The 12461-nt window shown below is 39.9% G+C and overlaps 1 protein-coding gene across 1 annotated transcript in view; it reads right to left on the reverse strand.

Annotated features, from left to right (window-relative positions):
* The window catches only part of ablim2 (actin binding LIM protein family, member 2), a 187976-nt gene that overhangs the window by 73086 nt on the left and 102429 nt on the right, over positions 1-12461 (reverse strand). The window contains exons 7-8 of the mRNA XM_050067006.1: positions 8067-8154; positions 1342-1400 (exon numbers count right to left, since the gene is read on the reverse strand). Coding sequence (XP_049922963.1) covers positions 1342-1400; positions 8067-8154 — 147 coding nt within the window. The remainder of the gene's footprint in view (positions 1-1341; positions 1401-8066; positions 8155-12461) is intronic.

Below are 12461 nucleotides of genomic sequence, written 5' to 3' on the forward strand. Positions count from 1 at the left end.
ACGATTTTTTTACCCAATTCCTTTTTTCGTAGTATAAATAAACTAATTTCATCTTTTATATGGAAAGACAAGACTCCCAGGATAAGGAGAGAGTTTTTACAAAGGCATAGGTCCGTAGGTGGACTGTCACTCCCTAACTTAAGACTCTACTATTGGGCAGCTAATATACACAAAATGACTCTCTGGATCCAAGAACCTGAATTAAACTGGTGTAAACTGGAAGCTAAATCCTGCTCTACCTCACTTTTAGCTCTGCCTACATCAAAATTGCCCTTTTGATCATCCCAATTTACATGTACCCCAATTGTTGTCTCCACCCTTAAAATTTGGTTTCAATTTAGAAATACTTTTGGACTCCAGGGATTGTCCAATCACAGCCCCATTCACAATAACCATCTCTTCCTCTCTCCCAGCACAGACTCAGCCTTTTCTCTATGGCAGAGATCAGGCCTTGTCAAGCTAAGGGACCTCTATACTAACAATGTCTTCACTAGCTTCAGTGAACTATGTGAAAAATTTAATCTCCCAAAATCTCACCTATTCCGATACTTCCAGCTCCGTAACTTTGTTAAATCAAATAGCACCTCTTTCCCTAATACTCCCCCTAACTCAGTAACTGACTCAATTCTGGACATCTCCACAAATCAGAAAGGCCTTATCTCAAAAATTTACACCTTAATCTCTCATCTTAGACAGACACCTCTTGATAAAATCAGAAAAGATTGGGAAGTAGAACTTGGCAGGGTTATAGATGACAGTGACTGGGACTCTGCATTAACTCAAGTAAATAACAGTACATCTTGTGCCAGGCTTAATCTGATTCAATTTAAGGTTGTCCACCGTATTTATTTTACCAATTCTAAACTCTCCAAAATTTAATTTAATTTCAAGAATTTATATGTTGTCGTTTTTGGAAAAAAGAAAAGGTCCTTATTTGCCATTGTATTCACTTTTGCCTGCCAATTGAATAAAAATAATTATTACAAAATAATTATTACAAAGTTAGAACACAAAGCCAAATCAGTCTGGAAAGTTACTGAGGAATTTTAAGGGGTTTCAGTGCTGATCAGCTGATCATCCAAGCTTAATGCAACTATTTTTGTGTTAGCTTTCAATTTTTACCTATTTTATCTTATCTTATCATATTTACATTCTTACAATTAAGAAACCAACAAAATATCCAATGCTCCAAACTGACATCCAAGTAACAGTATATTTAAAAAAATGACTCTGTGGTCTAACGTAGATGTATTTTGGGTCTATTTGAAGATTTGTGACAAATAGCCTTAAGCATCTCATCTCTTTTGACAAGTTTGTGGCTTGGCAGTCTTCTCTACCCACCTTGCTCTTCTCCTCCTGTTTGGCAGCTTGTCTGCATGGAGGATGCCAGATAGAAGATCCTGAAGACACAGAGACAAAGACAGAAACTGTCAGATTGTGATTGTTTCCAACATTTCACATGTCCATTCACACTGTTGCTAGGGATGGTAATGGTGGTTTGTTGATCGGTCGGTCCACCAACTTCTATATCTCAGCAACTCTAGAATTTGTTCAGACATCCTATATTTTTTTTATAGTTTACATAATATATTTATTTATTAATATTGAAACAACTCAGCAACTGCATCATCCCATCTAGGTGCTTATTTGTTCCCACTGCCATCAGACTGTAGGCTACACCAACAGATACCACAGGTCCCCGCCCCCCCACCCTTAGTCATGTACTAATTATGCCACAAATTGGTTATTTAGAAGGTTGTGGACACATTTAACTAACTATGTTCTTCTTTGTAGTTGTTGGTAGTGTTTGTGTTATACTCCATTGGTCTTGCCTACTGTATATCACCTTGTTTGTTGGTTTGTTTGTTTTTTCAACTTACATAGTTTAATATAACTGGGTTCAGGAACAAAGACCATGCCTCGAACGCATTCCATTTCCACCAAAAACTATTTGAGAACACGTGATCAATTCTCTCTCTCTCTTCGCCCCTCATCCCTTTATCCCTCAACCCTCATTCCTTCATTCCTTATTCTTTATCCCTATTCCTTAATCTCTCAACCATCATCCTTTCATCCCTAACCCTTCATCCATTCATCCCTCCACCCTCTTCCCTTTAGTCCTTCAACCCTTGACCGTCATCCATCATCTGTTAACCCTTTTCCCTTCATTCCTTAAACCTTTGACCCTTATCCCTTCATCCCTCATCCATTCGACCCTTTCATCCCGCACACTTCATCCCTTCAACCCTCAAACCTCATCCATTCATCTCTCACTCTTCATCCCCTCATCCATTCATCCCTTGATCCTTGTCATTTCATCCCTAACCCTTCATCCTCAACCCCTTTCCCTTCATCTCTTTATTTCATTCATCCTTCAAAGCTTATACATTTAAACAACCCTTTGACCCCCATCCCTTATCTATTCGACCTTCATCCCTTCTTTCCCTCATCCATTTGACCCTCAATCATTTATCCCCCCCACCCTCATCCCTTCATCTCGCACCCTTCATCCCTTGATCCTTATCCCTTCATCTTTCATCTCTGACCCTTATTCCTTCATTCCTCAACCTTCATCCCTTTATCCCTCACTCTTTATCCCCTCTTCCCTTGATCCTCATCCATTTGACCCTCAACCCTCAACCCCCCACCCTCATCCTTTCATCTTGCACCCTTTCTCCCTCCATCCTTATTCCTTCATCCTTCATTTCTGACAATTATTCCTTCATTCCTCAACCCTCATCCCTTCAGCCCTCACTCTTCAATCCCTCTGCCCTTCAACCCTGTCTACCCTCAACCCTCCTTCATTCATCCCTTGACCCTTATCCCTTCATCCCCTAACCCTGTGGCCCTCATCCCTTATCCATTTGATCCACATCCCTTTATCCTTCATTCATTTGACCCTTGATCCTCACCCTTGGATCCCGCACCCTTCATCCCTCGACCCTCATCCCTCGACCCTCATCCCTTCATCTCTCACCATCATGCCTTAATTCCTTACCCTTCATCCCCTCATCTATCTATCTATCTATCTATCTATCTATCTATCTATCTATCTATCTATCTTTCATATGCATTCTAAATGTGTATCTTATTGTTTTGTCTTGTTTGTTAATGGCAGAATTTAGCCTCGTATAAAGCTAGCTACAGTAACTGTCTATTCACTAACAAAGTGCATGTAATTATAACAAGAGATAAAGCAATATGGATGACACTGCTGGCATTGATTCAAGAACAAACTAGTAAATCCAACATCATTTTTCTTCTAAATCAAAACTCCAAAAGAAGTGTTGCAGTGACATTTGTCATGGTTACAGCTACAGAAAGCTGTTTTCACTATTAAATTAAGTCACCTTCAAGTGACAAGGAACAGTTCAATAACAGTTGAAGTAAATTCGGCACCTGTGGCAAGCAGTAGTGGCAGTGTGACTCACAAACACGTGTTCGCATGATTCATTTACCAAGCTGCTACCCTAGCATTAGCAACAAAGAGATGAACAATCCATTGGGTATAAACTGCTTGACGTGAGTGAGAGGAAATAGAAACTGAAGACAGGTGTTGAGAATTTAGAGAGTGAAGACAAAGGGAACAAAGTGATAAATAATGTCACCACCAACTCTGCTTGGGCAGTGGCCTTTAGTGTCTATATGAGATTGGGCTTTCAACCGACTCTAATGTAACCCATACACTTCATCATCTGACAGTCAGAGCAACAGCCATAGTATAAAGCAGTGACTCTTAACCATGGGGCCGCGGCCCAAGTGTGGGGCACGAGCGCCACCTAGAGGGCCACGAAACAAATTCAGTTTTGCACCTGTGGGCCGCGAGGGCCGCATACTGTTATGTTGACACACTCTGTTACAATACAGTCTCCCATCACTTGGTGGCGGTAATGCGTCAGTCAGTTGTTTAACACACTCCAATACAAACAGAAGAAGACACTCTCAGCTAGCCATGAGCCTAAAAGTTATGGATAAGTTTGTCAAACAGAAAAATGAAGATGAAAGTAGGGCAGCCGAACCCCCACAAAAGGCTAAATTTGTTCACAAGTACAATCCTGACTTCATAAGATACAGCTTTGTGAATGGAGGTACCGAGGCAGAGCCGAGAGCCCAGCGTGTGGAGTGTAGTTTAACGCTATCCAACGAAGCTCTGAAGCCTTATAAGCTAAAGTGGCATCTTGAAAACAAACATCCGACGCTCATGGGAAAGCCGGTGGATTTTTTCAGAAGAAAAGAAAATGGGCTACAGATGCAGAAAAGGTCTGTTGTGTCACTGAATGTGCTTTGAAAGCCAGCTACCTTGTAGCCAGACGTGTGGCACAGGGCAAGAAAGCATTCACCATAGCGGAGGAGCTGGTTCTGCCTGCAGCTGTTGATATGTGCCGTGAGATGATCGGAGAGGCTGCTGCAAAGAAGCTGCTGACCATCCCACTTTCAAACGACACTGTGAGTCACCGAATCATGGACATGGCCTCAGACATACAGCATCAGCTTCTGGAAAGGATAAAAGGTAGCCCATTTTTCTCCTTGCAACTAGACGAGTCCACTGATGTCACAAATTCTGCACTGTTGTTGGTTTTTGTTCGCTATCGCTGGGACAGTAGTTTGCATGAAGACATACTGTTTTGTGGAGAGCTACCAACACGAGCTATGGCTCAGGAGTGTTTCTGCTGCATGGATGACTACTTCACTGAGAACGGCCTAGACTGGAAGAACTGTGTTGGGGTGTGTAGTGACGGTGCAGCATCAATGACTGGCAGGCATCAGGGCATTATCAGGCAGATACTTGATCGTGCACCAGAGGCTAAATGGACCCACTGTTTTCTCCACCGTGAAAGCCTTGCAGCAAAAAAGATGTCACCAGAGCTCCATGAGGTGATGGATGTAAGTGTGAAAACCATCAACTACATTAAAAATAATGCTGTGAACTCCAGATGTTTTGCCAAGCTTTGTGGGGACATAGATGCAGATCATGTCCAGCTGCTCTATCACAGTGAGGTGAGATGGAGATGTTTGAACTGAGGAATGAGGTCTTCTCTTTTCTCACTGAGAAAAAATCTCCTCTTGCCCATCACTATGCCAACACAAAGTTCACAGCTAAACTTGCCTACCTCTGTGACATCTTTTCACATCTGAACCAGCTGAACATCTCGCTTCAAGGGAGAAATAGCAACATTTTTTTTGTCGCAGACAAAGTTCAAACTTTCAGGAGGAAACTTGCTTTGTGGACTAAGAGGGCCCAGGAAAAAAGGATGGACATGTTTCCACTTTTGTCTGAAATTTTGGAAAAGTTTCCTCAGGTGACGACCAGTGACTCAGTCTCTCAGCACCTCTCACAACTGGCACAGAAATTTGATGACTACTTTCCTGAAGATCCCAGAGAGGGACACGTGGATTTTGGACCCATTTTCTGTGGCTCCCACTGAAAATGATGTTGCTTTGCCCTCACATCTGGAGTCCCAGCTTCTGGAAGTTTCCACTGACAGCACTTTTAAGTTGCAGTGGGGCAAACTGGACCTGGGCTCCTTCTGGATTGCTGTTTCAAAGGAGTACCCATGTCTAGCACTGAGGGCTGTGAAACTCCTTCTCCCATTCACGACAACATACCTGTGTGAATCAGGATTTTCCATTGTGGCCACAACGAAGACCAAAGCCCGAAACAGACTCAGAGCAACATTGGAGGCTACTCTGAGAGTGAGCCTTTCCCCCATTCCACCCAGACTGGATCTCATCATGTCAGAGAGGCAGGCCCAAGTGTCTCATTAAGAAGTCAAGATAAAAAGGATAAAAAATGGACTGTTTTGTAGTTGGTCAAAAATGGACTGTTTTGTAGTTGGTCAAAAATGCACTGTTTTGTATGGACTGTTTTGTAGTTGGTCAAAAAAGGACTGTTTTGTAGTTGGTCAAAAAAGATTATAAGCTATAGTTTCATTTGCACTTTATTTCATTTTATTTACAGTTTATCTTTTTGTTTTTTTAAACTTGGTGATTATAAGCTATAGTTTCATTTGCACTTTATTTCTATTTTATTTAATGTTATTTATTTATTTAATTTGAAACTTTTATTATTTTGAATGTATTTATCACCACATAATATTATTTGTCAATTTTCTAATTTTTCTTATCAGTTTTTTGAGAGGCCAACCTTTTTGCTGTAACTTGAGCCTTTAAAATTGTTGTCAAATATGTTCTTGTAGCACATTTGTCCCATGAGTTGTTAGCCTGTTCGGCATCTTGACGGACGTCAAAATGTTTCTGTAATGATCACATTGTATCATGTAATTTATTTGATACGTTTTTAGCTTATTAATTGTAAGTGGATTTGATCTAGTTATTGAATACAAATCAAACCAAGAGTAAGATCAATTAAACATGTAAATATCTGAATGGGCCCCGGGCCACATTGTACTAGAAAAGTTGGGGCCCCAAGGTCAAAAAGGTTAAGAACCCCTGGCCTAGATGCCCCAAACTTCACTCAAATATCACCTGGTTAGACATTGAACAAACACTCTGTAGAGACACTCATATCTCAGATATCCCATTTCTCAGTTAATCAATCAAACACCATCCATGTTTCAATGCCATTACAATAGCTTTGGCTCTGACAGCCTGGTGGAAACTCCACAAAATCACAAATTCCACTCTGGCACCTTCAAATTTCACCCCCATCTGGAACAACCCTGACTTCATAAGTAACAAAAAACATTCAACTTTCACACATGGGCAGAAAAGGGCATCACACATCTTAAACGCATCTTCCATAGTAACACCCTGGTTTCATTTTCTTATTTGGTCCAGGAGTATGGCATTGGGAGCAATCAATATCTGCAATATCTCCAACTTAAATCATCCGTTCAATCAAAGATAGATATAAAATCTGTAAACCTAACTCTCCCCTCTGTCATGCATGGTCCTGGGCTGCAGGGCCCTGTACTAGTGTCTGCTGGCATGCCCTCCCGCTGAAGGCAACCCCCCTCTATTTATTTATGTATTGATTTTATTTACTATTATTATTATTATATGTATGTGTGTGTGTGTGTGTGTGTATATATATATATATATTTTTTTAGTTCTAGTTTTTTTATTATACCCCCCTCCCCCGTTTCTCTTTGTAATTTCCTTTTTCCTTAATCTCTCTCTCTCTCTCTCTCTCTCTCTCCTCTTTCTCTCTCGCCCCTCTCTCTTAGTTGCAAAANTTTTTTTAGTTCTAGTTTTTTTATTATACCCCCCTCCCCCGTTTCTCTTTGTAATTTCCTTTTTCCTTAATCTCTCTCTCTCTCTCTCTCTCTCTCTCTCTCTTTCTATCTATCTCTTTCTCTGACTATATTATTGATTATATTATTATATATATGACTAAATTATTGTTGTTATTATAATTATTATTATTATCATTATTGTAATTATTACTGCTGTTGCTATTGTTATTATTATAAGTATCACTGGTAGTGGTATCAGACTATTCTTCCATATTACCCTGACCCAACTGTTATTTTTATTTTCTATTTATTTACTTATTTATTTTTCACAGCACTTTTTTTTTGTGTGTCTTTATGTTCTTGTCTTATGTGTTTCTGGGACCCTTGTTATGGGCACGTTTGTTATTGTTGATTGTCATCGTCTTGCTCCTGTACATTGTTTGTTTTTGCACAGAAAAAAAAAAGTATGTCATGTCATCCTTGGGGTGCTTATTCGTAGGATATCATACAAACCGTTGTGTGTGCATTTTTGTGGGATATGATATGAACCATTGTATGAGGATATGTTGAACAAGCACAGGACTTGGACTCAGCAGACCAGTGTTTGTGTCCCGTGTGACACTAAGTGTCAGCAGTGAGTTATTTTGGTACGTCAGTTATTGGTCAGTTGTTACAGATATCAGTATAGTAAATATATATAGTAACATGACGCTATTGATGTGAGTCATGATGATGACGCCAAAGTCATTATAATGGCTTTGCTCTAGTGTCAAAATATGACAAGTTGGGGTGAGATCACATGTTTTGTGCTAACTGAAAGATCTTACAGATCGACAACAGATCTGAAAGGATGTCAATAACAGCTTATACCTTGCAGGTACATTTCTTCTCCCTCTGCAAACATCTGCTCACAGCGGGCACAGCGGGCACATGTGGGATGGTAGTGTTTCTCTCCGGCCTGCAGAGGATTAAACAAGAACAGGTTATGACCATGTAGGACACGTCATTAGTTCTAGTGTCTTTAGGGGAATTGTTAAAGGGGTATTCAAGCAATTAAGTACTGCTCTTTTATAAAGTTGGGAGATTTACCAGAGACAGGTCAAAAAGAAAGGTCAGAGAAGAAGCAGAAGATTACCAGATAACCGGACATATAGTTTCTAGTAAAATGCAACCAACTCAAAAACATGTTTTTGTTAGGCATTGCTATGGAAGAAATTATGAGACATAAGTACAGAAATTTTAATAGCCGCTGAATGCTTGAAATTTACACACCACATAAGTAATAGCATTGAAATATTTTACTTTTAAAACCATGTATCTGAATTTATTGTTCTGAATTTGCCTCTTTGAAACTGAAACTGCAAATCAGACTCCCCACAGTAAAATCTGATTGGTAGTGGAATGTCTCTTTAAAACTGAAAAGAAACAACAATGGCAGTAATATGCTTTAAAATCAGCTTTAGAAAGACATTTCCAATGGGAAAAAAAAAAAAAAAAAACTTTAGGGAATACATAAAGATTTGTACTTCCTATCTCATCATTAGGAATTGAAGTCATAAATTTGACTTAAAAAGAAACAAATTTTACTTACCATCTCAGAATTTTGACTTAAAAGCTCAGTTTGTGTGTGTCTGTACTGTATACACACAGAAACTTACTGTGTGTCTGAAGGCACACTTAAATAAAAAAATCATAATCACCTTATTAAAAATACTGATACTGATAATCTGTTCCCAAAGTGTAGCTGAGCTAACTGGAATTCAGAGTCCAATTAGCATCTCTTGATTCAAATGCCACCAGCTACAAATAACAAAAAAGGTTGTATGTTATATAGCCACAAGGTGGAGTACTTGTGTTGAGTAAGTAGCGCAATTAGTGTGACTGTATATCAGTATCAGAGTCTTGTCTTACCAACAGCCTGAAACTTAAAGGTATTTGATTCAAATAATATAAATAAAAAAGTACAGAGAAAGGTGCAGGAATAATGTGGGTGTGAAAACATTCCAATCAACTTGACTTTTCTCGAACAACTTATATACTTGTGACTGATCAATATTCATCAATAGTGAAAGGGGAAAAAAATCCAAGGTACTTATACTAAACAATAATTCAATTTCAATTTTCAATTCAATTTTATTTATAAAGCCCAATATCACAAATCACAATTTGCCTCACAGGGCTTTACAGCATGCGACATCCCTCTGTCCTTATGACCCTCGCAGCGGATAAGGAAAAACTCCCCCAAAAAAACCCTTTAACGGGGAAAAAATAAAAATGCCGGTTTGGTTTAATTGCTTCATGTTAAGGGTGAAATTGTCCTTTAACACTTAAACTTAAACTGTCCAAAACTTCCTACAAACTGCCTAATAAGCCTAAACAATGAGTAGGAGTGTCAGACCAGTTTTAATGACCTGTGTGTTTAGTAAGGAGTTTATACTATATGACAGTGCTGTGCACAGACATTTTGCAGAGCAGGTGCTCAAGTGGAAAAAAGGGCATCTCTTCCATGATTTGTTTTTGCATGTGCAAACAAAAAAAACAAACAATTGTCCACAAACAAAGTGCACACTGCCAGCAGGCTTCTATCTGCCGGCACCTGAGGCCTAAATACATACAGTACATTTGTACACAGTAATGAGCAGGGAAATGTCTGTCAAGCTTACATATGAGGTGTCTCAAGATCTATAGTATATACACCAAGCAGCTGCTACACATTCAGATTCTACATTTATTTATAACAGACCACAACAAAGAAAGCAATGCCACATTGTGCACATGTTAGTGGTCTATAAAGTAAATAATCATCACAATTAACAAATCTTCCCATAAAATTGAAAATTAAGTTCGCTGCATAGATCAGCCTCTCATTGGGCGGAACGAGCCACCCGCTGAAGTGACTGGTGTGATTGGTTGAAAGAAATAAAAAAAGCTGGGGCGTTTTTTTCTACAATCTTAAAGTGAGAGTCGGCGCAGCCAGACCTTTCTTTTCTTGAGAAAGGTCTGGGGAGCAAGACTACATTACTACAAATTACTACATTACATTACTGAATGTACCAGAGAGATGGAGGGGGATGGTGTGGTTTTACACCAGTGTAGCTTTATTCTTTATTCTAGCTTTATCCTCACTAATAATAGCCTACTGGTTCTCTGTTGGAAACAGCCGATGAAGTTTTCGTTAGTCATTGCTATCTTGCGCACCTGCACGACGTGGTGATGAACTGTCTAATTGATTTCTGTTCGCGTGCTGTCTTGCGGGCCCGCACGGCGGAGTGATACTGGCCAAAAAATAGTCCCAATTGATAGCAAGGTCTGACGTAATGCGGGGATGTTTTACAATTATTGAAATAGTCTAACAAAACACAGGCATACTTTTTTGTAGCTTAAAACCTTTTGGTTACGTGTCCCCCTTATATCTTCAGAACTACTTTTTCTCCGGTAAGCTACGGGCCATTTCTCAGAGCAGGAGGCTCGTTGACAGCAGTGACACCGTCACATCAGGGCTACAGATGGTCAGCATTTCACACAACTTCATGTCCAAAAACCCAAACTATCCCTTTAAACTTAATGGTGGGTTATTTATTTATTGCCTAAATTAGACTGGCTGTATTGAGATGTCTTAGTGGTTTAATTTCACAAATGAGACAAAGAATGCTGAGGCTTAGGGCAAACACTGTCGTTACCTGGCTGAGTTGGGCTGTGTCCAAAACGCTGCTGGCAGTGAGTTGGGAACTGTTTTGGTTGAATTTTCCTGAGGTCTGTTCAGATTTGGTTGGAGTGTCCTTGGGTTTCTCTGGATTGAGTTACTTTATCTTTTTGGACTCATGAAGACCTCTATAACTTGGAGGAACCATCGAAGCAGTAAAGCATTTTTAGCGCCTTGTTTAAGGGCACCACGGTAGTAGTTGCAGCTGAGCTGAGCTATTGCTTTTCTTGATCAGACTTTCAAATCTGGTCCAAGGACTGAAACTAGCACAAATTTAGTCACAAGCTAGATATTCATCCCAAAACCACCTCCTTTTTAACAGTTCATTCAGTCTGTTGGGCTATTCCAGTGCCTTATTCTGTCTTGTATTGACTTATGACATCAAAAACCATCATTGGAATTAAGTAAAATGATCTAATTCAGTTGGCAGATTTTCTTGTTTAAAATGCATATGATTGATGGACTCAATAATAAACTAAAGGACTCACAATGGATATGTTTTGCAAGTAAGTTGTTCACTTTTTCTTCCTGCAAAACAGTCATCTGACGTCTGCCTTCCAAGGGCATCCCATCTTGCTTCAACAGCGGCCTGATTACACACAGTCCCTCTGAGGTCCTTCCACTTTGCTGTGTCATCTCAATATGGAACAGTCCCAGAAAACAGGACGTCGACACCCTATTTATTGAATAACACCCTGCTTAGTGCTTATCTGGACAAAATGAACAGCAGATGGCGGGAGGAAGCAATCAGAGACACGCAGAACTGACCAATGAGTAGGGAGATTCCAGGGCCAGGTATTGCTGGGAGAAAAACAAAGGTCATGTTCTTGAAAACTGGCAGCATGTTGTGGAGGCAATGCCAAAAGCTCATATCTTGACATAACTGTAACATATAACTGTAACTGTATGATAGACAAAGACCTAGAGAAAAGAGGAAGTTGACGGAGAAACAAAAAAAGAGATAAAAGAATGGAACTATATTGAAATTCATACATGGAAAGTATGAGAGGGCCGGAAAAGAGATAGCACTGCAGTTAAATCCTTCCCTTTTCAGAATCCAAGAATGCATGAAGGGAAAATGATCATATCCTGAGGGACTGATAAGTCAATGAAGAGGAGGGTTTAAGGATGGTTTCAAGGGGGGATGAATTTAAAGCTTATCGTTGGATGTGGTATTTAGGAATGGAAACTGTGGCTGATCAGCTGTAGCTGGTTGAAGCTTGTGGCTGAGACTCCTGCAGAGTTAAGGGTTTTTGAAGCAGCTGTGGTAAAGAGCTGGGAGAGATACTTGCAACCAAGTGGTGAAAGGGCAGGTGAGGTTGCACTGTGCTGCCAAGCCTTCTCCCCCTCTTCATTTAACCAATTACATACAGACCATCTTCTCACTCAAAATGGCCCTTCCTCTAATGCGATTTTGGTGATCTGGGCTTGGCCACACACACACACACACACACACACACACACACACACACACACACCCACAGAATATCTGTGATGCCTTCATCAACAAGGCCAGTCTTTCATCAAATCAAGTGAACCTACATCAAATTCTATTTGGACAT

Source organism: Epinephelus moara, chromosome 17, assembly GCF_006386435.1.
Source record: "Epinephelus moara isolate mb chromosome 17, YSFRI_EMoa_1.0, whole genome shotgun sequence".
Classification (NCBI taxonomy): Eukaryota; Metazoa; Chordata; class Actinopteri; order Perciformes; family Serranidae; genus Epinephelus; species Epinephelus moara.